Source organism: Antechinus flavipes, chromosome 1 (genome assembly GCF_016432865.1).
Source record: "Antechinus flavipes isolate AdamAnt ecotype Samford, QLD, Australia chromosome 1, AdamAnt_v2, whole genome shotgun sequence".
Classification (NCBI taxonomy): Eukaryota; Metazoa; Chordata; class Mammalia; order Dasyuromorphia; family Dasyuridae; genus Antechinus; species Antechinus flavipes.
This window is the reverse complement of record NC_067398.1, coordinates 141,999,434-142,026,042: the sequence shown is the minus strand read 5'-3', so window position 1 is coordinate 142,026,042 and position 26,609 is coordinate 141,999,434. Positions and strand designations below refer to the sequence as shown.

The 26,609-nt window shown below is 33.8% G+C and overlaps 1 protein-coding gene across 1 annotated transcript in view; it reads right to left on the bottom strand.

The window, feature by feature from the left end:
* Positions 1-26,609, bottom strand: part of RAB3C (RAB3C, member RAS oncogene family) — a 318,578-nt gene that overhangs the window by 28,174 nt on the left and 263,795 nt on the right. Inside the window, exon 4 of the mRNA XM_051991019.1 lies at positions 12,378-12,502. Coding sequence (XP_051846979.1) covers positions 12,378-12,502 — 125 coding nt within the window. The remainder of the gene's footprint in view (positions 1-12,377; positions 12,503-26,609) is intronic.

The window sequence follows — 26,609 nt, the reverse complement described above, 5'->3', positions numbered from 1 at the left end:
TGAGAGCCATGTTACATTTTTGAAGAACTATCTTGTAATGTGAAATTAAAAATTGCTTTGTTTGGCCCCAGAGGACAAAAATAGAAAAAAAAATGGATGGAAGCTGCAAAGAAGTCAATTTAAGCTATATGTCAGAAAATCATTCCTAATATTCAGAACTATCCCCAAGTGAAAAGAGCTGATTAAAGAAGTGGTAGGAACCCCTCCTTTAAGATCATCAAGCAGAGGCTAGAGGACCACTTGCCAGGTATGTTATAATGGAATTTCCTCTGTCTATGGGTTAGATGAGATGGCTTTCAGGTCCTTTGCATCCCTCAAAATGTATAATTATGTGATTTCGTATTAATTCTTAGAGATATAGAAATTAATGATACAAAACTTGTTCTTATGACACTTCAAATTTAAATGGGAAAAAGACATAGACATAAACAGGATCATAACCAGAGTGGGAAGAGAGTCAGTCTTGGATCTAGAGGTGGAAGAGTCCAAGGTTTCTTAAATTTTTCCCTTTAAAACCAATTTTTGCCCAAGAAATTTTTACATGACCCAGGATATATAGGTATACAAAATAGGTATACAATCCAAGCACTGACTAATAACAAATCATAATTTTGTGACCTCCACATTAAGTTACAGGACCCAATACGGAATCACGATCGAGTTTAAGAAGCTCTGTGCTAGAAAGAGAACATAATCTATATTGTCAAAGACCACTGAGATATCAAAATAGATGACAGAAAAAGGGTATTTTGGGTTTAGGAATACTTTGATACTGTGAGAGGCAATATAGGAGATAGAAAGCCAACCTTGGACCAGGAGGACCTAAGTTTAATTTTCACCTCTGACTCACAGTAGCTATGTGACCCCAGGCAAGGCATTTAATCTTTCTATGCTCTAGGACTTTGTACTCTAAGACTATAAATCCCAAGAAAAGAATCTATGTGCCTCAGTAGATGGAATTTATTTATCTGGGTGTTTCCTATATCAGCAAAAACACAGTTTTAGTCACTATCTCTATATTGTTAACTCTGTGATATATATGTAAGTTTTTCCCTCATACGGTATAAATCTCAGTTCATCTATGCCTTTTTATTCCACTGTGAATTTTGTTCATATTATCCTGTAAATCTTACTGAAGAGAGTTATCTAATACATTAGGGTTTCTTCTTCTAAATTTCTTTATATTATTTGGGTATGATTGTATTTCATGATATAATAATCAATCAATAAACATTTATGAAGTGCCTCATATTTGCCAGAAACTGTGTGAGGTGCTGGGAATATGAATATAAAAATATCCCTTTATTCTCCACTCCTTAGATATATCTTCCACAGCCTTGCCCACCACCTTCCTAAATTTGGATAAATTTACCTTTTAGGACCACACTGACCGTAAGAATTTCCCACTATTTCAAAAAATCTTCCTAGTCTTCATATTTTTGTCATTCTTCAGATTTCTCTTTTATGAGCTTACTCAACACCTTGTTATGGAACTTATCTTTATTTCTACTCCCTCTAATTTATGAACTACAAACCATGATCAATCAATTCAGCTCTGCCATTGCTCCTGGATGGGATGTGCTAATATATTCCTCTATGATCTTGCTGACCATTTCTATGATATTCCTGGCAAAAAATGATTATGTTTTTTAGTCATAGCCCCAGCTCTTAGCACAGTGTTTGACCTAAAGTTAGTGCTTAATAAATGTGTTTTCATTCATTCTCATTGTAAGACCAATTCACTTCCTATTTTAGTTACATAAGTGATGACACCTGTCACATATGTTCCAGTGTGTGATTCTTCATTGGTAATATATTGATGCATACTTATGCCTATCATATATGTCTCTGATATCCCATTATTTATTATTATATAGTATCATTGGAAGAATATTGGAATTTGAAAGACGGCCATTGTCTCAGGGAGAAGCTTTGTGGTCATTAAAAGCTATGCATTTCCCAAATTCAATACGACCCTCTGTTCTCTTGTTCAGTTGAGAACTCAGTTTATTATTCATGTGCAGTGCCTCTCTCTCTAAAATATAAGTATTGATAGATCTGCTCTCTCCATCATCCATTTAATTGTATAGCATGATATGGATGGACATTGTTGGCTCTTCCTGAGTAGGTATGGTTATGGGTCTTATTTAAGAGGATTTGAAGCATTCCAAGATTTGAAGAAATGAACCCATCATCTTAAGCAAATAAAAACATCTAGAACAAAAGTGTCCAAGTATTGCTGGGCTACACTGCAGCCCTCATTGTTGTCTTTAAACTGAATCTGGCATGAGATAAATTAAAATGTATTTTGGAAATATTTTATAAGAAAATACAATAGAACATAGAAATTTAAATATGTGATATTTTAATTCAATATCTGGCCTTCAAGGATCCTTGTGTGGTTTAGTGATTCCTATTTCTTTTTTGAATTTGCCACCACAGATCTAGAGGACCTCAATTTCTGTAGTGAATTCGTTTTTTTATTTGAACTTTGTGCTGGAAATTCTCCATAATAGTGGCCAAAATCTTGGTGAGCATACGTCTTCTGTTTTATACCTTGTCTGACATTGATATTGAGAATGACATTGATAAAAGTCCCTTCTATTTTCAAGGAATTGTTTTTACTCCAGCACAGGAGACATCTCCCAAGAGGAGAACTTTTAAGACAAGGTTTTGCTTTACTGAATTAAATACTTTTTTAAAGTTAAAAAAAGCACATTAGGATGCTATACTCTCTGTACCTTTCAGTCAAATGTGTGACTACAAAAATGTAGTCTTTTTTAGAATGTCATTTGTGAAAGAGTATCTTTGACACACGTATTGATTGATCTCATAAATAACTTGTAGACACAGGAAAGTCAGCATAGGGGTTGTTAATGACATTTTCTCCATATTGTTACTCCAGCACAGACCCCCTCTGAAATGTGGTCTAGTCCATTGACCTTTCCATCTTTCTTTTTTTCAATGTCATTTCTATTAAGGAAAAGGTTATGGATGACCTTGAAGAAAGATTTTTCTGTTAAAGTGGTAGGAGTAAAAATCAGATGGCAGGGGACTGAGGAAGAAGAAGCACTGAATAGACTATTTGTTTCTCTCAGTTTAAAGTAGGATGATAGCTTTAGAAGATGGCAGGGTAAAGGGTAAGTATTTTTAGGCTAGGAAAGATCTGAGCTTATTAATAGGCAAAGTAGAAGAGAGCACTGGGAAAGGAGAGGTGGAAAATTCATGGAAGAAGATTCAAAATGCATGTAAGATGATTAATAGAGATGAGAAGGAAATGGGATCAAGAGTTTAAATGGAAAGAATGGTTTTGAAAATAATAAGAAATATTCTTTCTATAAAATTAGTGGAAGAATGAAAGATAGAATGGGTGACAATACTGAAAGATGTAGGGAAGTAAGAAAATTTAAATCAGATGATTTCAGTCTTCTCAGTAAATAGGATGTGAGGTCATCTGCTGAAAGTGAATAAAGAAGAAGTAGAGTTAAGAGAGAGATTGTGGGATGAAGAAAATTTTGAACAGATGCTGTACAGAATATGGTAGCCAATTACATAGGGATAAAAGGATTTCTGCAAGCAAGGGCCCAGTTGAAATTAGATGACATGAATTGTAGAAAACTCAATCATCCTGGGAGTAGGAACAAGCTGATAGGGGTGACCCATAATTGAATATTGTAACTGGCCAAAAAAGGAAAGGATGCCAGAGTTTAGGAAAAGGTTAGAAGAAAGAGAATGATTTCATTGACAGATAAAAGAATCAAATCTGAATAGGAAGGAAAGCAAGACAGGAACATTGTTGGGCAAACAGAAAAACTAAGGACAATGATGGGCAAAGAATAAGTTTGGAAGGAGAGGAGGATGGATAGAAAAAAATTTCAGAGTTTAGATTTTTGCAAATAGGATGAAGAAGCTGTAATCACCTGGAAAAATTTTAGGTCGTAGTTATTGAAAAGCTCAAAAATTTACAAGGGTAAAGAATTAAAATTATCACCCAGGTGGATGATGAAATTTAAGGAATAAAGGCAAGAGAAATGTGAAGAGGAAGCCTGAAATCCAGATGCCAAAGTCAAAGAGAAAAGTGATTGTGTCAGAGTCATGTGAGGAAAAAAGAGTGATCAAGAACTAAGAAGGCTGAGAAAAGAGGAAACTGATAGATCTGAATCTCAAAAGAGAGGTATTTAAATAACAGAAACAAAGCCAGACTTTGACTAGGTTAACAATTAAAGAAAAAGTAGATAGAGTAAGTGGACTAGGAATGGGAAAGGCATAAGACAAATCAAGATGAAGGAATCATAGTTTGGCAAAGAGAGGTTATGGAAAGGCAAAAGAAGTGAAGCTTTAGAAAAAGGGGTCATTTAAGGGATGTAAATGAATCACTGGAAGGGTAATTTCCACTGGTGTGAGAATTATCAGTGAGTAATAGAAAGATGGGTAATTAGATGAGTTCTTAAGCAGTAATAGACATTGAATGTTGATATCCAAGGTATCAATCAATAGTGGATGGCTATGGATCAATGTAACAAATTGATTTTATAACTTTTACTAACCCCCTACTATATATGCGCTGAGTGAAGATACAAAGATGAAAACTGACACATCTTTTGCCCTCAAGAAGCCCACAGTAAGATACGATCTATATAACTGAATGCTATATGGTCAAATGTGATGGGATAAAGGAGAGATCTGAGTAAGGAAGGGAGAGGAGAGAGGAAGAGAGGGAGAGAGACAGAGACAGAGAAACACAAGAGAGACAGAGAGACCCACAAAGAGAAGGAAACAGAGAGACACAGAGAGAGAAACACACACACACACATACATGTAGAGACAGAGACAGAGGGAGAGAGAGTCAGAGATAAACAGAGACAGAGAGATAGAGATGAGAGGCAGAGAGGCAGAAATAGAGAAAGAATGAGAGACAGAGCAAGATAGACAAGAGACACAGAGAGAAAGACACACACACACACACAGAGGGAGAGAGAGATAGAAACAGAGAGGTAGAAACAGAGAAACAGAGAGGGAGAGAGAAAGACAGAGCAAGATAGACAAGAGACAGAGACACACACACATACAAACACACACACACACACACACACACACACACACAAGGCGGGGGGGGAGACAGAGAAAGACAGAGAGAGAGAGAGAGAGACAGACAGACAGACAGAGAGAGGGCATTTTCAACAGTGATAAAGAAAGGTTTCCTGGAGATGGCACCTGACCTGGGAATGAAGGAAAGGAAGGCCGTCAAGAGGCAGAGATGAGGACAGAGTGCATTCCAGTTATGGAATATAGTCTCTATAAATAGAATTAGAGAGTCTTGGATAAATTTAAGGGACACTTTATTGTCTGGTTTGACTGAGACATAGAACATAATAAAGAGTAAGATGAAATAAAGTCAGAAAGGTAGTAGAAAGGCTTTTATATGTCAGGTTGTGGAGTTTGTATTTTAATCCATATACAATAGAAAATAACTAAAATTTCTGGAATAGGTAAATGAAATGATAAGGGTTGTTCATCAGGAAGAATTAATTGAACAGCTATGTGAAGGATGACTTAGAGACAGAAAAACTAGCAAAAGGATATCTAGATAAAGGGCTATTTAGAATAATCCAGGAGAAGTCTAAATTAGAGTGATGACAATGCCTATGGAGAAAAAAGATATTTTAGAGACTGAGAAACAAAACTTGGCAACTTATTAGATGTGGGGGAGTCAAAGATGATTCTAAGATTTTGTGCCATTAATAGAAATTGGACAGTTACAGAAATGGTGATGGTGATGCATTCAGTTTTTGGATATACTGAATTTAAGATATGGATGTTTTAAGGATGAACTTAAGGATACAGGAAGGAAATGTCTGTCAGATAGAAGCCTAGAGTTCAGGGCAGAGGTTAGGAGAGGATCTATATATTTAGAAATCACCTTCATAGATTGATTATTGAATTGCTTGGCATTCATAGCCCTTTATAACCTATTGTAACATTCTTCTTATCTTTCTAATCTTCTTGCACCTCATATCCCCATGTACTCTTCTATACAATAACATCCTTGCTATTCCTTCAACAAAACATTCCATTTCTAGGTTCTGGGCATTTTCATTGGTTATCCCTAATTCCTGGAAGGCTCTCCCTTTTTATCTCTCTCTCATGGCTTCCTTCAAGTCCCAGATTAAATTCTACTTTCTACAGGAAACTTTTTCCAATCTCTCAATTCTCCCTGCTGATTGTTTCCTATTCACGCTGTATATACCTTCTTTATACATAGTTGTTTGCATGTGGTCTACCTCCTTAGATTTTGAATGCAGGGATAGATTTGCCTTTCTTTGTATTGTTAGTATTTAGTGTATTGCCTGGCACATAGTAGGTATTTAATAAATGAATATTGATTGAATGTTTTGTTTTGTTTTGGTTTTGGTTTAGGCAATTGGTGTTAAGTGACTTGCCCAGGATCATATAGTGATTGAATAAATAATCAATGATAATAGGCACTTTCCAAGGGAAAGAGACTATCTCTACCTTGGGAAAAGAACACAAGTGAAGGGAAAAGGATATTGGTCAACTTATCTCCTGAGATTGAAACAGGGATGAATAAGATGGATAAAGTTGCTTTTCATAAATGGTCATTATCTCAGAAAGGTAGGAGATAAAGTTATCTATTGAGTAGGAAGGTGAGAATTTGAAAAAAAAACAAAGATGTGGAATTATATAAGGAATCAATTAAAGATAAATAAAAATATAGTCTTGAGTGCTCAGGCAGTGTCAATCTAGAAAAATAGAGGATGATCATTAAAAGATGCAAATCTGTGAATTGGGTTAACTAAAGAGAGTTTTGTCAGTAGTGAGGCATTTGAGCAAATTAGAACTCATTTGTTTCTGAATCAGAGGTTGATGTGAGGTAGAAAACTATAGAAAGGACAAGAAATTTAGTGGAGTAAGAAGTGTATGTAGGGGCAGCTAAGTGATGCAGTGCATAGAGTACTAGTCCTGAAGTCAGGAATACCTGAATTCAAATCTGAACTCAGAAGGAATCTTAGAGTTGTTGAGGACATATGAATAAAGATAGGATTCATGATTTCACTGACACAGGGAACTCCTGGATGAGGAAATTTCTGCCACTGCAGGTTTCTACCTTCTCTGCAACTTATAATTTATCTTAGTTACCTAGAGGACATAATGATTTTCCCACAATCATACAGTCAGTAAGTTTCAAGAAAAACTTGAAATGTATCTTTCTTGGCTCAGAGGGCAGCTCTCTATGCACTGTACTCACGCTGAGATAAATGTGCAGATTCTCAGATGGTCACAATACTCACAACCTTAATTCTAGGGCTGGTAAAGAACTAAAGATGTAATTTTGCCCATTCTACTGCCCTTAGGTGGGACCATACTTAAACCAACAAAGAGAGTAAAATATACCCAGTTTTCCAAAATCTCCTGAGAATGCTCAGTTAACTAGAGTATGAGCCCATGGAAATAATGGTAACATGTTTTGGCAGACAGGTCCTTAGGAGCCTTTTAATTGCATTAGTAGAATTCGAGGATTTGATAATCCCTACCCTTTGACAAGCACTAAAATTAAGATTTTTTAAAAGATAATAAAAAACTGCTGAAGACCAGAGTCTTATGTGCTTGAAGAAAGTAGGTTAAGTTTTTTTAAAAATGAATTTCAAGACAATGCTCTTCTTTTCAGATTTCTTAGCTAGCTCTCTCACTTAGAAAAATTAAAAGAAAAAAATACACTAGAACTTTTCAAGTTATACTTTTCAAGTTATATTAGGTTTTAGGCAGAATTAAAAAAGGAATCAAGGTGGGCTCAGGTCCATGTTTTTTAATTTTCTTAATTTTGCATTCATAGAATGCCCTGAATGACCATACAGACTCCCTTATGGATAGTTAACAACTACAATAGTGGCATTAATAGAATAGTGAAGAGCACTTGAGGGGAGGGGTAAATTGGGGGTTGATAGTTGAGGTTTCTCCAGGTATAACTCTCTATGTTGTATGTTTCTAAGGCCCAGAAGGAAAGACTACATCAATAAGTTGCATTTCAAGCAACCTCATAGGGGAAATGGGTGTGCTGTGTCACTTTAGGTTCCTTGTCTTCCTTCAAGACAAGACATGCTAGCTCAACAGTATGATAGTCAACTTTGATAAACTTAGCTGTTCTCAGCAATAGAATAATGTAAGACAATTTCAAAAGATTCATGGTGGAAGATGCTATCCAAATCCAGAGGGGGAAAATATGGAATCTAAATGCAAATTGAAATATATTATTTTTACTTTTATTTTGTTTGCTTGTTTTTTTTTTTTCTCATGACTTTTCCCCTTTGGTTCTGATCCTCCTTTCACAATATAACTAATGCAGAAATATGTTTAAGATAATTGAACATATATAACCTATATCAAATTACTTGCTATTTTGGGGAAGGAGGAAGGAAGGAGAAAAAACGGAAATCAAAATTTTATAAAAGTGAATGTTGAAAATTATCTTTACATGTAATTGGAAAAAGATAAAATACTATTAAGTGGGGAAAAAAGACAGTAGTTCAAGTATCATTTTCTACATGATTCTCTTAATTATTACTGCCTTCCCTCCTAAGTTATCTTGTAGTAGCTCTGTTGATTTTATTCAGTTTATATTTATATTGTATGTAGGATACATTTTCACTTGTTTCTCACAATAGAATATAAATTTCTTGGAAGAAGAGATTGTTTTATTCTTTGTTTGTACTTGCATCTGCATGCCCTAATAAATACTCATAATATCCTTAATAGGATATTTAATAAGTATTTGTTGATTGGTTGTTGAGAGTTGTTAGGATGTTGGATATAATTTTAAGAGAAATTGTATATCTGAATAAGTTTGGATATGAAGACTTAGAATCCTTAATGATTATATAGTTACTTTATAGTGCTTTTGCTACTCTGGAGCCAAAACCACAATTTATATGGTTATTAAGTCTAATTAGAGGTCATTTTACAGATGAGAAAACTGAGGCCCAGTTAGGTAAAGGGAAAATGAAGTATGTTAAAGAAAAAATGCTAACTGAAGAAAGATCCAAGTGTGAGGTGACTAAAGTAATAATTTATATACCACAGAAATGTTATCAGAAGAATCTGTTATTTCCTTAGGGAATTTTAAAATTAGTATTAAATAAGTTACTCAGTCTCTGACTATAGAAATGCCTCAGAATATCTGGTATGGTCTGACTCTACTTTCTCCACCTGCTATTACCCTTCCTTCTCTGCGCTCTCTACCTGACAGAGCAAGGTTGTGGTGAAGGGTAAGATAGAGTGGTTATGTCTTGCTCCAACTTGAAAATAAAAAAAATATTATAGAAGAAAAATAGATAAGAATTTTCTTTATTATTTATTTTAAAAAATAGATAAAAATTGGTGATCAATGTAGATGAGGTATAGAAAAAGATTTAAAACTTAGGCAGGTAGGAAATTGATGAAAGAAACAGCTAAGAAAGGAAAACTGGCTGGGAGGAAAAAAGGAGATGTTGAGTTTGATTTCAGGCATGCTGAATTTCAGGGATGAAATGATTATCATATGGCAATGTATTCATGGGTAGCTGTAACTATTAAATTGGAGCTCAGGAGATAAGGACCACAGACCCAATTTGGGGGAAGTATTCATTCTCCAAAAAGTGATAGTTAAATGTATAAAATAGATCAGGAGAAAGAACAGAGAGTAAAGAGCAAAGGCCAGAACTCCAAGTGATTAATAAATTAATAAATTAATTAATCTAATCCAGGGAGGGAAACATAAATTCAGGTTGGTGGAAAGTGACTACTAGTGGTAATGTGAACCAAAGAGAACTGATAGTGCTTCAGAAAATGAAAATAATTGTTTTTTAACCCTTATCCCAAAGTTTATTATCTTTTTCTCTTGCATTGTGGACCATTGTTGCATTGTCTGGTAGAACCTATGGATGCCTTCTCAGAATAATTTTTTTTAAGGAGTCAGGTACATAAGATTATGAAGAAAATCAATTATATTGAAATAAAATTTTATTTTCTTCCCCTTAAATTCATGAATTTCCTGAAATCTATCCAAGGATCCTATTGAGGGTCCATGAACTACAAGATAAGAACTCCTGCCTTAGCCCCACTGGAAAAATAAGGCATCTTTCAAGGTACACAGATGTCAATTTAGATCTATTATTACAGGTAGGTCTCTAGAACGGTGAGATTTGAAAAGCTGGGAAAAGGAAAAGCAACCCTTTTCTCCCCAAGACATATTTCATGGTAACATGAAATAATAATCTTAAAGAATTCAGTTGCAATTTGGCTGTCAGGTTCTTGTGAATGCTACATGGTCAAGAATTAAAGAAAGCATTTATTATACAGAATTGCTCATTACGTAAAACAAGTTATAATGAGATCAACAGAACATTGTTATTTTGAGTCATATACCAATACTTGGAAATAACTTTTCCTTTTTAACAGAGCATCTTTTTTAGTAATACTTTTTGTCATGGGGTTTTGTCTATCAGTTTTTAAAGATGACAAATGCTTAAAGCTTGACTTTGGACTTTGTAGGGTTTAGTCTCTGTTTTGCATTGGTGCTCATTTCATTTTAGTTAATGAAAGTATATATGATCATGGAGGGAAAAAGGCTAAATCACATGAAAGAAAGTATGCGTCTGTCTAGGAGGGTATCACACAATGGTTACTATGGCAACCACTGATTTTTATTGAATACAAAGCAAAAAGATCAATTAGAAACAATTGGGGGAACTTGCTAGGAACACAAAATGCGCCTGCCTTGTGATTCAGGAACTTCTCATAAATATTTTACGGAGCAGCTTATAGAAAATATGGTTGATTTTTACAATCATTTTGGGACTTCTCCTCTTAAAGGCTATGAAGGGTTTGGGGGAGGATTTTATAAAAGATTATATTACTTGTCAGTAATGAAGACATCTTTAAATGTTGGAAGGGCATATAAAACATATTTGCTTTCTTGGAGTATCATGTATAATACAGAGAATTTTTTTGTATTCTCTGCCCATTCAAAGTCTAGTACCATATGCAGCATATAGCAGGTACTTGATAAATGATGAATATAAGTTGAACAAATACATTCAACTGGATTCCTCCTTTGTATCAATATCCCTTTTCTTCTCCCTTATTTGTTGGTTCCCACTTCATCTTATCTTTACAAGAAGAAATTTTCTGTAATACCTGGGAGCAACTCTAATCAGCCAGAGTACAATGATGGGGGTGGGGTGCAGGGGAGATGCAAAGATCAAAGTGGACATAGTTCTGGCTAAGGAGAAAAAAGGACAGATATCCTATAAAATTATATATATATATATATATAATACAAATATAATATAAATATAAATATATAAAAAATAAATATATATTATAAATATATATATAAATATAAAATTAAAAAGCCTATAAAATTCCTTCATGATCTCATTTAGATAGCTAATATCTTTACCATTATGGATCACATTGTGGTACTCTGCTAAATGTTTAACAGCCAGTTCTCCAAGAAAAAAAATATACACATAATTTTACATTTAATTCATATTATTATGAATACAATCTACATCATTTTCTTAAGTCTGTCCAATGTAGTCAATAATAAATCAATCCCTGATTTGTAATTTGAAGATTTCTGAGGTATAAATGGTCACATTCAGAGCAGCTAAGTGACACATTGGAGAGACAGCCACAACTAGAGGAAGGAAAACCTTTTTGAGTTCAAATTCAGTCTCTGACCCTTACTAGCTATGTAAACCTGGGCAAGCTTAGTTTGCCTAAATTTGTTTGCTGTGATTTCCTCATCTGAAAAAGAAGCTGGAGAAGAAAATGGCAAACCACTCCAGTATTTTTGTTGAGAAAACTCCAAATGGGGTTACAAAAAATCAGACATGATTGAAATGATTGAATAGCAATAACAACACACACTAAAAATTTAACTACCAGATCTTTTGTGCTTATAGAATCTGATTCCAGAATATGGTTGAACAATTCATCCACAAGATTTTATCTTTGTTCTCTTCTTCAGGAAGTCCTCCACAGACTTTATGAAACATTGGAGGCCTTCCACTGATTTTTGTACTATTTCATGGATAATAATAGTAAGCATTGCTCACAATTGTATTGTACTTTCTGGTTTATAAAACACTTTACATACATGATTTCATTTGCAAAATTCTAGCCATCTTTTTCTCTTTGTGAATTGGGCTTGAATATGATAAAAAAAATTGAAGAAAAAGCAATGATCATTTGCTGAGGATACATAGCTTTCCATTGTCAAGAGATTCAATTTCATTTAATCCACTCTGACCATTAGAGCTGGTGCTCTTTTTGTGGGATGCTGTGAACAACAAAGATTTCTTTGGTTGATTTCTTACCGAGTTGCTCTCCTAAATGTTTGCCTCTCTCTGTTGAGATCACTCGTTCATCTTCCATGTCACATTTGTTCCCAACCAAGATAACCTGGGCATTATCCCAAGAATATGTTTTGATTTGAGTTGACCTAAAAGAGAAAGAACACAATTAAAAAATAAAAGTCAGGAGAAGGTATGACTGTCTGAAAAAGAAGACAAGAAATAAATGCTAGAGATTATAATTATAGGGGAATGAAACTCAGACAACTTCTGACATTTAGACTAAATTAGCTTGGTCTGTAATTCAGCTCCTCAAAGGCTCAACAGTAAATGAACGAATTAAAAAAAAAATTCAAGAGAAGTCACTGTTTTCTTGATTCCCTATTTGTGTAAGCTATATTAGTAATAAGACTTTCATTATTAAAAAAACAAAAGTTTGATGTTGTCTTATCATCCCACCATACAAAAACATCATTTTATTATATTACAATAGGGTCTTAATCTGCTAAAGCAAATTAAATGTAGAGCATCCAGGATAATTAAAAATATGAATACTGTGAAATGATAAGTACATGACTTTCAGGTTATGTAGAATGAAACTGTCATATGATGCAGATGGGTACTAAGGATGCTGCACTGTGTTGGCATTTTAACTCATAATTATATTATATGGTTTTTAAAAATATCCTCAGATAAAGTATATCACACACAGACTCATCTATCACTTTCCCCCTTATTGTGTTACTTGGATGGCAGCTAATTAGAACTACAGAATTTTGGTTCACACAAAAACACATATGCATGCATGTATAGACACACATATACATATATAATATACCTTTATATATAAACACATGCATGTGCATATGTTTTACACACATATATTTATATCTGTGTATTTACACATACATATGAATTCAGGAAGATGATATTCCTGATTCCAAACCAAATACTCTACATACATATTACTATATTTTTTATCTAACTTTGCCTATAAATTTGGGATAGCGAGATAGTACAATGTATAGAATGCCAGACCTGGAGTCAGGAAGACTCATCTTCCTGAATTCAAATCTGGCCTTAAACTCTAACTAGCTATATGATCCTGGACAAGTCACTTAATCCTATTTGCCTCAGCTTTCTCATCTCTCAAATGAGGTAGAGAAGGAAATGTCAAACCACTCCAGTATCTTTGCCAAGAAAACCACAAATCAGTTAATGAAGAATTGGACACAAATGAAAAATGACTAACAATAGTAATAGCTTACCTCATTTGACAGTTGTTAAAACTAAGGATAGAATGTAGAAGTATCAATAGAATGACAATGCAAGAAGAGACATGTGCAATCCCTTCCTCATTTTACAGATCAGGAAATTGGAATACTAAGAAGTTACAGGACTTCTATACAGCCCCACAGGGAATAAAGAGCAAGGATTTGAATCTAGACCCATTGATTCTAAAGCCAAAATGCTTTTTATGATCTGTACTATACTCTCTTTTCAATCTCCTAAGAGTTAGGTTGAAAAGAATGCAAGTAATGCAAGCAGCGAGGTGGGGGGAATGGAAAGGAAAGCTATCGTTGCATTTTCTGAAATCATTAATAGAACAATTTGAATTCAGGAAGATGGTATTATTGACTCTAGAGTACCACTTTGCTTCTCAGCTATCCAAGGATAAACAGTTAGGATTATTAAATTATCTATCTATCTATCTGTCTGTCTGTATCTATCTGCCTTTCTATCTACCTGTCTGTTCATTTGCCCCTGTCTGTCTACCTCGTCTCCCTCCCTCCTTCTCCCCCCTCTCTTTCTCTTCCTTTTCTCTTCTCTCTCTCTCTCTCTCTCTCTCTCTCTCTCTCTCTCTCTCTCTCCCCCCAAATCTGTTTGTAAGTATGTATCTAACTGTCTGTATTTACCAAGGTACAATTCTTAACAAGTATCCTTAAATATGTAATTTAGAAAGCAAACGGAAACAATTTAATATTTTAAAAATTGATACAATATGAACTATGTCTTTGGGGAAAAAGAGAGAAAAGGTCACTGTTGCTGTCAGAGTATGTTTTTATGATGAGAATTAAGGAAATGAATGCTGAATCTTATACTTTGAGTTCTGTAGACACCACTTATCTTGATGATACTGATTGCCATTAGCATAATAATAACTCATTTATCTAATGCTATACGGTTTTCAAAATGTGTGTTCCTCACCTTAATTTTGACAAAGCCCAGCTAGAGTTTTGTACAGGAGACCTTTTTTCCACCTGACCCTCACTTTTCCCCACATGCCCACTTTCTTGACATTAAAGATAGCCATGATATGGTGGATAGAGGAAAGGCCTTGGAATCAATATCTGGGTTCATGCTTGACTTCTGATACATACTCTCTATATCCTGTCGGGTAAGCTATTTAATTCTCCACATACAGAAAACTCTCTAAGACATTAATTTTCAAACTGGGTGGAAAAATGAAGTATCATCATTGGGAATTCTCTGTGCCAATGAAATCATAGATTGTATACCCTTCCCCATCAAAATCTTTCAAACATCAATTAAATACTCCTTTATTTATAGTTGGATTCCCCGGTCTTCTCCTCACCATTGGCTTCAGAGTCAGTGAATTTTAGTTCAAACCTTGACACCACTCTTTGCTGAGCAGCAAGTAAATCCCTTGAAGGCAGGAATTGCTTCCTTCTTATACTTTTATTCTCAGAATCTATTACAAGATTTTGTACACCTAGTAGATATTTAATAAATACTTGTTGTTTTGCCCAATTAAGTAACAAATATTATTATCCTCATTTTTCCCGATGAGGGAAGTGAGTCCCAGTAAGTTTAAGCAACTTATACAAAATCAATAACTAGAATTAATGCTGATTTGATCTTTGTTCTTCTGATCCTTAAGACTAACTATTCTTTTCTCTACAATCCAAAACTAACAATGAAGGGGAACCAAATGAGCAGTTAATCAAATAAACTCTTACAAAAAGAATTTATAATTTTTTATATTCAGAAGTATGTCCATTTAAAAAAGTGTTTTGGTTGTTTTTCTGGTATTAACGAACATACAGATGGAAATGAATTGCTTCAATTACTTCTCTAATTAGAGAAATCCTTGATGTCGGTGAAAGTAACTGCTCAAAAATTGAGAGTAAAGTTATAGTTTCAATCAAGTCATGTTTCATTCTTCAAGGATGATTTCTAATCTTCAATAGGCAAAGAAGAAGACTACTTAGAGCAAGAATCAGATTAATATGGGAGTTTCAAACTCCCACTATTTACTATTTATACATTGCTATCCTACCCTTATTTATTGTTTATTTCCACCAAGGTCAATTCCGTAAGAAATTAATACTTTGATTCCTCAATTAAGAACCTGTAATTTACCATCTTATATTCCCACAGTAAGACTCCAAGGACCCAAGTATCTAACTTTGACTTATACCCCCAAATCATTGCCCTCTGAAATATTAATCATGAAAGTAATATAAGACTCTGAAGCTGACTTGTAAATAGACTTCATGCAATTAAAATTCCTTCAGGATTATATCCTCTACAATATCCAGCTAACTTTTTTTTTCCTGGCTAACTTTTTAACCACATTAAAATCTCTTGAAAATTTCTTGCACAGGTTGTACCCCATGAGTATGGGGGTATTTCTAAGACCCTGTATTTATACCTTGCAAAGGGTCATTTGACATATTGCAATGTTGCCTTGCCTGGAACAGGTATTCCAATTAACAGTGTTCACTAATGAAGTTTTGCCAAGGATATTTGTTGATTAGAGATGCACATTTTTAAAGGCAGTAGGGAGAGGTGCATCATACACTATTACCCATGGAGAGGAATTAGACATTGCTAGATCCTTGGGAGAAAAAAAAAAAGATCCTTGGGGATTTACAGTTAATCACAGTGAGATTAATGGATTTCATTGGAGCTACCCTGGTCACCATGGATACTCTGGAAATGGCAGTCAACTCCAGAATTCACACAGTATCAGACCATCAGGGACTAAAAAAATGTCATTATTCATTGGTCATGAATTGAATTTCATTTGCAAAGAAAAAAAAAAAAACATTAGAAAGGAAAAGCAGATTTCCTGCTTCTCATTTCAATTTTATTCAAGAATTAAAGTGGGGGAATTTCCAAAGAGAATGCAAGGAAAAAAAAAAAACGCAAGAAAGTTTATTATAAAAGAGGTACATTTCTCATGCTCTGTAATGTAAAATCTATTTTGAAAACTAAAAAACAAACAAACGAAAGGTTTAACACAAGATGATAATATTAACATATTTTCCTAAATGCTTAAGTTATTGTCTAGTAGAATCAGAGATTGGGTAAAGGTTTTTGTGTGTGTGTGTGTGTGTGTGTGTGTGTGTGTGTGTGTGTGTGTGTATGTATGTATGTGTGTGTGTAAATTACTCAATTAAAAAGCATTTATTAAATATGTACTTTGTGCCAAGCACTTATGTATGGCATTGTAAATATAAATGCCAAGAATAAAATGATTTCTTTTTGCAAGGAGTGTTTACATTCTGATTATGAAGACAAATATATGTATGTGTGTGTGTGTGTGTACATATTTATAATACTAAATAAAATAATTGCTACAGAGTTAAATACAATGTAGTTTGACAAGGAGGGCACTCACTATCAGTTAGAAGGATTAGAAAAGGTTTCAAGCAAAGCTGCTGCTTGACCTTCATCTTTCTGGAGAGAGTGTCCAAGACTAAGAAAGAGTGCATTCTAAGCATTGGGAAAGGCTTTTACAAAGGTATATAGAAAGGAGATGGAATATTATATGTAATGAACAGAGAAATGGCCAGTTTGGTAAGCTTGAATGTTTTAGAGGAAGAGTAATACATACTGAGAATGATAAGATAGATTAGGACCAGGTTGTGAAGACTTTTAAAGCTTACAAAGGGGAGTTTATAGTTTATCCTATGCAATAAGGAGCCACTGGAGTTGATTGACTGGGTGAAGCACACAGTTAGATGTTCACTTAAGAAATACCTCTTTGGCAGCCCTGGAGAGGATAGCCAGGAGTGATGAAAGAGTTGAGGCTGGGGATCAATTGATTGCATGTCATTTAGGCAAGAGATAGAGAGCTTGAACTAATATATGTGTGAAGAGAGAGAAGAGATCAGATGGGATAGAGTTGGAGGGTAAAACAGCAAGATTTGTCAACTGATGAAAAATGTATGGATATAAGGAAACCAGGCTAATTCCAAGATTATAAACCTGGGAGACTGGAAAGACAGCAATGCCATTTAAAGAAACTGGGAATTTAGAAAAAGGAGTGAGTTTTTAGGGAAAGATAGCTTTCATTTGAGATCATTTGAGACATGCTGAGATTAAAATATGTCTAAGATATCCACTTGGAAATATCCAAAAGGATGGGAGATCAACATTCAGGAGATAGATTTAAGTGCAGAAGAAATGTATTTTTAAATATACCCAACATGGAAATTTGTTTTGCTTGATTATGTATATTGATTATTATTATTATATTTTTATATCCTTCCTTCCTTCTCTCTCTTCCTTCCTTCCTTCCTTCCTTCCTTCCTTCCTTCCTCCTTCCTTCCTTCCTTCCTTCCTTCCTTCCTTCCTTCCTTCTTCCTTCCTTCGTTCTTTCTTTCTTTCTTTCTTTCTTTCTTTCTTTCTTTCTTTCTTTCTTTCATCTGAGTGTTACCACCTAGCTTTCTTGTTTGTGTTTCTTCTTCTTCTAGATACATGTTGTACCACAACTTGCAGCTAGAGTTCTAGGCAAACTTCAAATAATTTCAATTACTCATTTTGGTATTTCCCTCAGTGCTATGGATAACCTTTTTTGCACAAAGTGCTCAGGAAAGATTCAAGAAATTGAACTGACATGTCTATTCCAAATTAAACATTTTAAAATCCTGATGGCTATTGTAGTTAGGAGTAGCTACTAACATTTCAAAAGAATTAATTTGAAAAAAAGATTGTATTTGTGGGGCAGCTAGGTGGCATAGTGGATAGAGCACCAGCCTTGAAGCCTGGAGGGACTTGAGTTCAAATCAGGTCACAGACACTTAACCCTTCCTGGCTATATGACCCTGGACAAGTCACTTAACCCCAATTGCCTCAGGGGAAAAAAGATTGTATTTTGCATCTATTATTTTTAAGGGTGATTTTAGAAATAAACGAGATAAAAATCCCATCATAATGATGATCTTGACTTTATCCCAAGAATTTCAGCAATTGTCTGATTGTTATCATTTTCTTTGATGAAATTATTTGTTGTTTCTTCAATTTTTTCCTTCTCATATATTTTGTAGGATAAAATTATTTAACCTCCATTTAACTTTGAATCTTTCCTTCAAATATGAACTTTATGCATTATGGTCAGTAATATTCCTACTTTGCTGAAATTTTTCATGAATACTTTATGCCCTTGCATATTATTTTGATAAAGTTAACAGGAAGAATAGAGAAAAATATTTACACTTTTGTTTCATCAGAGTAAAGAAGAAAACAAGACTTAAAAATAAAACCCAGAAGTGATCTAATGGTAAAAGAAACACAAAAATCTAATGAAGAAAAGAACTCCTTAAAAAGCAGAAATGATCAAAAGGAAAACAACAGGTGCAAAAACTCAGTGGAAAAAAAATAATCCTTTAAAAATAAGTGGAAGTTAATGATTCCATGAGACTTCACAAAATAATAAAATAGTAAAAAGAATGAAAAATAGAATAAAATGTAAAATATCTCATTGGAGAAACAACTGACCTGAAAATAGATCAAAGAGAAATGATGCAAGAATTATTGAACTACCTAAAAGTCAAGATTCAAAAAAAAAAAAAGGGGGGGGGTAGAGAGGGGGAAAAAGCAGATGCCCTAGATGTATTTTAAGAAATTATTAAGGAAAACTGCCCTAATATTTTAGATGCAGAGGGCAAAATAAACTTTCAAAGGATTCACCAATCACTTTAAAAGGAAATTCCCCAAATGAAAACTTTCAGTAATAATTTCCAGAGCTCCAAGGTAAAAGGAAAGAATATTGCAAGCAGTAAAAAAGAAATGTGAGGAGGGATGATAAAGAGAGGATGGAATAAGAGAGGCAGTGGTCAGAAGCAACAAAGATTTTGAAGGAGGGACACAGAAGAAACAGGAGAAACTGGGATGGAGGGAAACACTGTTACTAGTCATAAGTGTGAATATGAATGAGATAAGCTAACCCATAAATGAAAGCTGATAGCAGAATGGATTAGAAACCAGAATTCAACAATATGTTGTGTACAAGAGATATACTTGAAACAGAAAGATACACAGAATTAAAATAAAGGGTTGAAGCAGACTCTGTTATGCTTCAGCTGGACTAAAAAAAGCAAGGAGAGCAAAATAGATTTAACTAAAATAGATAAGCAGGGAAATTACATTCTTCAAAAAGGTACCATAAACAAACAAACAAAAAATTACAACAAGTTTCTCTCATAAGGGTCTCATTTCTCAAATATATAGGGAATGGAGTAAAAATTTTATGAGAATCATTCTCCAGTTGATAAATGGTTAAGGGATATGAACAGGCAGTTTTCAGAATAAGAAATTAATGCTATCTATATTCATATGGAAAAATGCTTTAAATTACTATTGATTAGAGAAAGGCAAATTAAAACTACTCTGAGGCACCTTATACCTATCAGAAATGACAAATGCTGGAGGACATGAGGGAAAATAGATACATTAATGAAGAGTTGGCGAGTAATGAAATGGTCCAACTATTCTGGAGAACAATCTGGAACTATGCCCAAAGGGCTATAAAATTGTGCAAACCCTTTGATCCATCAATACCACTACTAGGTCTAAATCCCAAAGAGATTAAAGAAAAAGGAAAAGGACCTACATGTGTAAAAATGTTTAGAACAGCTCTTTTCATAGTGTCAAAGAACTGGAAATTGAGAGAATGCTTATAAATTGGGGAATGACTGAATGAGTTGTGGCATATGATTGTGCTGGAGTATTATTTTACTATAATAAATGATAAGGTGGGTGGTTCAAGAAAAGAAAAATGGCAAGACTTATATGAACTGATAAAGAATGAAAACGCAAAGAAAAGGACCAAGAGATCATTGTATATAGTAACAGCAATATTGTAATGATAATTGACTTTGAAAAATTTGACTAAACTGATTAATACTTTGATCCAAAACAAATCCAAAGGGAATGCTCATGAATTAATCATGAAGCAAAAAATTCTATCCCTCTCTAGAAAGAGAACTGAAGAATTCTGAGTGCAATTGAAGTGTAATTCATCCTTCCCTCCCTCCCTTTCTCTCTCTCTCTTTTTCTTTCTCTTTCTCTCTATTTCACACTCTCTCCCTCCCTTTCTTTCTTTACTTTCTTATTACTTTATTTTGAAATATGACTAATATAGAAATATATTTTATATGATTTCACATGTATTATTCATAGCATATTATTTGCCTTCTCAGTAAATAGGGAAAGAATAGAAGGAAGAGAGAGAATCTGGTACTCATAATTTAAGAAGAAACAAAAATCTAAAATAAATTCATAAAAGAAGAAATAAACAAGTGTCACAAATTAATGTACAAATGTAAAGTCCTTTGCTATTGGTCAATGCTATAATATAAAGACAAACAAGGAAGATGTGTTTATATCTGAGTCAACAAACTTCCCCTTTTTGAGTTAAAAAATGATAACAGTGTCATAAAATAGCCTTACTTTTGCAATTTTTTGGCATTTCACTATTAGGATAGATCCAGCTGCAGTAGATGTAATTGAAATATCTACCTGGTCTGATTTCTTGTAATTATAGATTTGTAGTTATTGTTTAGTTCTTTTAAGTTGTATCAGAATCTTGGTGACTCCATTTAGGGTTTTTTTGGCTAAAATTCTGGAATATTTCACCATTTCCTCATCCAGCTAATTTTAAACAGGAAAAACTGAAGCAAACAGGGTTGTGACTTGCCCATGTCATATAGCTAGTGAGTATCTATGGACAGATTTGAACTCAAGAAAAATCTGATCCACCACCAACACTCTATACACTATGGTGTCACCTACCGGCCCCCCCAAACAAGCATGGACTTTATGTGTTCAAATTAAATATCCAATTAAGTGATATCAAATTAAGTAGAAACGGGACCATTAAGCCATACATAAGACTACATATTGACTTGGAAAACTATAAACTAATATTGTTATATTCTATTTTTAAAATTTATTTTGTTAAATATTTTTGTTATATTTTAAACAAATTCCAACTAAATTAGGGAATATTGTGAACTGTGTATTTGGTATCTCAGATATAATATAATCCTCTCATTTCCATTATGATGAACTTGATGCTGAAAGAGAAAATAACTTGTCAAAGGAAATATAATGAGTAAATGGCAGGTGCAGAACTAGAACACACATATCCTAACTCCAAGTCCTGGGTTTTTTCTGCTATAATAACTTTTCCTTTTCTTCTTATTCTTTTACCTCCTCTTACTCTTCCTCCCCCTCTTCCTTTTCCTTTTCCTTCTCTTTCTTCTTCTTTATCACTGTCATTGTCATCATTACCATCAATATCCCCATCACCAACATTTATATAGAGCCTTAAGGTTTGTAAAGTGCTTTATAAATATTATGTCATTTTTATCCTCACAATAAAAACAAATTGTCATCCTGTAAAACATTTTGTAGACTTCAAGCAGTATGTAATTATAAGGGGGCTTGTCAAGATTTTTGAATCTTAAACTTTATAATAAGCAGGCAATTTTAGTCATGATTTTGGGTCTGATTTTTTAAAATTTAAAAACAATGAAATCTTTTGTGACTTTTCATGGAACATATTTTTTCTCCTTATCTAGCAAACAATAAGACTAGTTAAAAACAAAAACAATAATAAAAATATTCAGGGAAAACTTCAAGCTCCCCTGTATAAATGCATGGGAATAAATTCAATTAAGTCCACAAAAGTGTTTTATGGTATGTTTGCTAAGTGCCAAGTGCTATGGCAAGCACCAGACAAGGATGCCAATAGATAGACCCCTAAACTCAAGAAACTAACAATCTAGTTGGGGAAGCAAAGTACAAACATTCAAAAAGCTAAATTCCAATAAAATATGTAATAACTCAAGGCCAATTGTAATGAAGTTTGTAGGATGAGGAATACTTTAAAATGCTTGCTGTGTCTAACTAAGTCTCAGTATAAGATTCATATAGTATAAGGATTTAAATGAAAAGAACTAGGAAGTCTGCCCTCCTCATTCACAAACTATATAATTTTAATCTAGTCACTTGAGTTTCAGTTTCTTCACCTCTAAAATGGGGATTATATTTAAACTACCTAGCTCATAGGGATGTTTGTAAAGTGTATATAAATTAAGCTCTTCTTCTCTTAATTTTGGAATACTGGGCAAGATACTATCCTCAGTTTTTCTCATTTGTAAAACATAGATAATGACCCTAGTACCATGTACTCCACAGTGTTGCTGTGGGGATAAATTAGATGATGTACATAATTATATAAATGTGAACTGAGATAGAGAATAAAGCTTAACAGTGCATTTAGATCTCCATCCATTTTCTCATTAATTGCTTTTGCAAGTTTGTCCAGAAAAATCACTTCTCCCCCCACCTTATCTTGCAAATGTGACATTTAAAATGACAGTCAATGTCTTTCACATGAACCACAACCAAGTAATTTTGTCACTGCAGAGAACTTTGGCCCCAGAAAAGTGAAAAACATGAAAAAGCCCAGAAGAACATCTGATATCTGCCCTTGATTGCAGAAAATAATTGTTCTTCATTTTCTCAGATCCCACCAAATAAAGTGCTTTGCAATGAGATCAGGGTCAGTGAGGTGTTTGCAAATGAGCTAGGGTGCTTTCCTAATAGAGTGCTTTGGTACCTGAACTTCAAATACATCAGGGGCTGACTCTTGCCCTTTGGGTGTGACAAGGACCTTTTGGCAGCCTGGTGAAACCTAGGTCCTCTGTCTCAGAACATTTTGAAATGCATAACATATAAGAGATTCCAGAGGAAACCAAATATATTAAAATAGTTTTCAGAATATATTTACAAAATAAGTTTATAAATTCCCCAGATTAAAAATGTCTGGGCTTCAATGACGAGCCCAAGTCTTGTTCACATAATGTTATGCAGGAGAGACAGTTCAAATTAAAATTGAACTGACTGAGGAGCAGGAGGGATCACAGCTCTATCATTTTGGTGAAGATTAGTTCTGGAAGTTCTCAGGGAAGGAAAGACAATTTCTAATTATATAAAGAAAAACAATTTCAAAGGAGATAAAAAAAAAAAACAAAAACATATCATTAGTATCAGAACTGAGACTGGAACTCAAGTCAGAGAATCACAGAATATCAGAGTTGATAGAAACCTGACCAACCACCTAGTCCATTCCCTTTTCAAAAAAGACAAATGTTCATGATTTCTTTGCTTGACAACCTTCAATGAGGGGGAACCCATGACTTCAGTCACATCCCAGGGAATTCATTCCACTTTTGTATAGTTCTAGTTTTAGTTTGATGTTCTTTCCACTTTCCTCGTGTCAAGCCAACACATATAACTTCTCCCTGTTGATATGATAATTTTTATGGGGTGCATAAGGACATGCATAAGGACAAACATAATTCTTATTTCATAGTTCTTTCAAGAGACAGCTATCATTTTCTCTTTACTCCCAGATTTTTCCATGCCTTGAGACAAAACATTCTAATATGATATAAACTCAAGTCCCTTTACTCTTCTGATCATTTTCTCCTAATGTTGTTCAGCTTATTAAGTTCTTCCAAAAATGTAGTGTCTGGACCTAAGAACAGTTTTTCTTTCTTTCTTTCTTTCTTTCTTTCTTTCTTTCTTTCTTTCTTTCTTTCTTTCTTTCTTTCTCTTTCTTTCTTTCTTTCTTTCTTTCTTTCTTTCTTTCTTTCTTTCTTTCTTTCTTTCTTTCTTCTTTCTTTCTTTCTTTCTTTCTTTCTTTCTTTCTTTCTTTCTTTCTTTCTTTCTTTCTTTCTTTCTTTCTTTCTTTCTTTCTTTCTTTCTTTCTTTCTTTCTTTCTTTCTTTCTTTTTCTTTCTTTCTTTCTTTTTCTTTCTTTCTTTCTTTCTTTCTTTCTTTCTTTCTTTCTTTCTTTCTTTCTTTCTTTCTTTCTTTCTTTCTTTCTTTCTTTCTGAGTCAATTGGGGTTAAGTGACTTGCCCACATCACACAGCTAGGATATGTTAAGTGTCTGACACCAGATTTGAACTCAGGTCCTCTTGACTTCAGGGCTGGTGCTCAAGAACAATTTTCTATATATAGTGTGACCTAGACAGAAGACAGTGGGAGTTTTTTACGACCTTATTTCTGGAAACTAAGGCATTCGTAGAAGATGGAACTCAAGATAAGATTAGCTTTTTTCTTAGCTGCCACTTCACATTATTGATGCCTGCTGAGGGTACAGTACCCTAATACTCTAGATCTTCAGATCTTTCTGAGATCAATTTTACTTCCCACAACCTACACTTAGAAAGTCATTTTTGGAGGACTTCAACTATAAGTATAAATAAGGTATTATATTTGTCTCTCTTAAATTTCTTTTCATTTGATTTGGTTCAAAGGTCTAGCCTGTCAAGAGCTAGAAACTGACTTTATCATCTAGGATATTAGCCACCCCTACTAGTTTTGTGTCATCAAATTTGATAAGAATCACACACACATATATTCCTTTACATATTATAAATATGCAGATTCATACATATGCCCTATTTACATATATACATGCCCCTTTATACATGTATCTTATATATACAAACACATTCATAGACATATATGCCTTTACATATATAAGATACATGTATACATATACATACCTCTACCTATATATGCCCTATATATATACTCATTACATACATTATCTATACATATCTATACATCTGTGCATACCAAATATGCACACCCCTTTACTTATATATTCTTATATACACAATACATATATTATACATACCTATATATATAATACACACATGTACATATAATATAAAGAGGTATGTACAATATTTGTATTGTCTGTATTTACATATATGTATGTAGACATTATTTTTTATATATTTAATATATATTATTTTTATATGCATGCCTTTGTATATATATTATACATGTCTACATATGGGTTTGTATATAGGTATATAGATATATATGATATGTTTGTGTGTATATATAGTCATGTGTGTATATGCATGTACACTATATATTTCTTATCAAATTTGTAGGTCACACACACATACACACACACAGACACACCCTTTTATCCAAGTCACTGATAAAAATATTAAACAGTGCAGAACCAAACTATTCAGTGTATTCTCCTGGAGACTTCCTTCTAAGCTGCCATGGAATCATTAATGACAACCCTTTCCGTCTGGCCACTCAACCAATTCTGCATCCACTGAATTAAATTATTGCTTCTACAAGTATAGGATGAGATAGCTCATCAAACACTTTGCAAAGTCTTTGGACTCAGTCCAGTCATCTTTATACCCAGTATACCATGTAATTATATCTCACAGAAATTACAATAAACCACCTGGAGGCTTAATACCACAAGGAGCTTTTCAGGTTTTTTTTTCTTTTAGAAGAAAAAACAAACATAAAAACGCCTCCCACCCCCATTCTAAGAATATTACCACCTTGTATATAGCTCTTCCCACACATTTTTCTTTGACTTGGCAATAATTATAGTTGATATGGAAAATGAATTGATTAGACGCAAGATAGAATTTTTTTTTAATGGACATTCTGGGTTCCCCTCTGAGGGGAAGTTAGTCAACTCTAAGAAGTTATTTAGGGGAATATTTAGAGCAGATAGGTAAAGCAGTAGATAGAGCTCTGGGCCTGAAGTCAGGAAGACCTGAATTCTAATGTGATCTCAGATACAAACTAGCTGTATGATTCTGGACAAGTCATTTAACTCCTTTTTACTCAGTTTCTTCATCTTTAAAAGGGTGAAAATTGCAGCACTTACATTCTAGAGTTGTTGAGAAGATCAAATGAAATAATAATTGTAAAGTGTGTGGCAGAGTATGTGGTGCATAGTAACTCCCCTATAAATGTTAATTATTATTGTTACCTAGAATAATAAGTAATGACATGATTAGTACTTAAAATTATTATTATTACTGTGATAGATAGCTGTGAGGGTGGTACGTTTTGTAAACTATGTTTTAACTCTTGTGAAGTGTTTTTTTTTTTTTCCTGAAACAAAAATAAAGGGGGAAGAAAAATGATCTTAT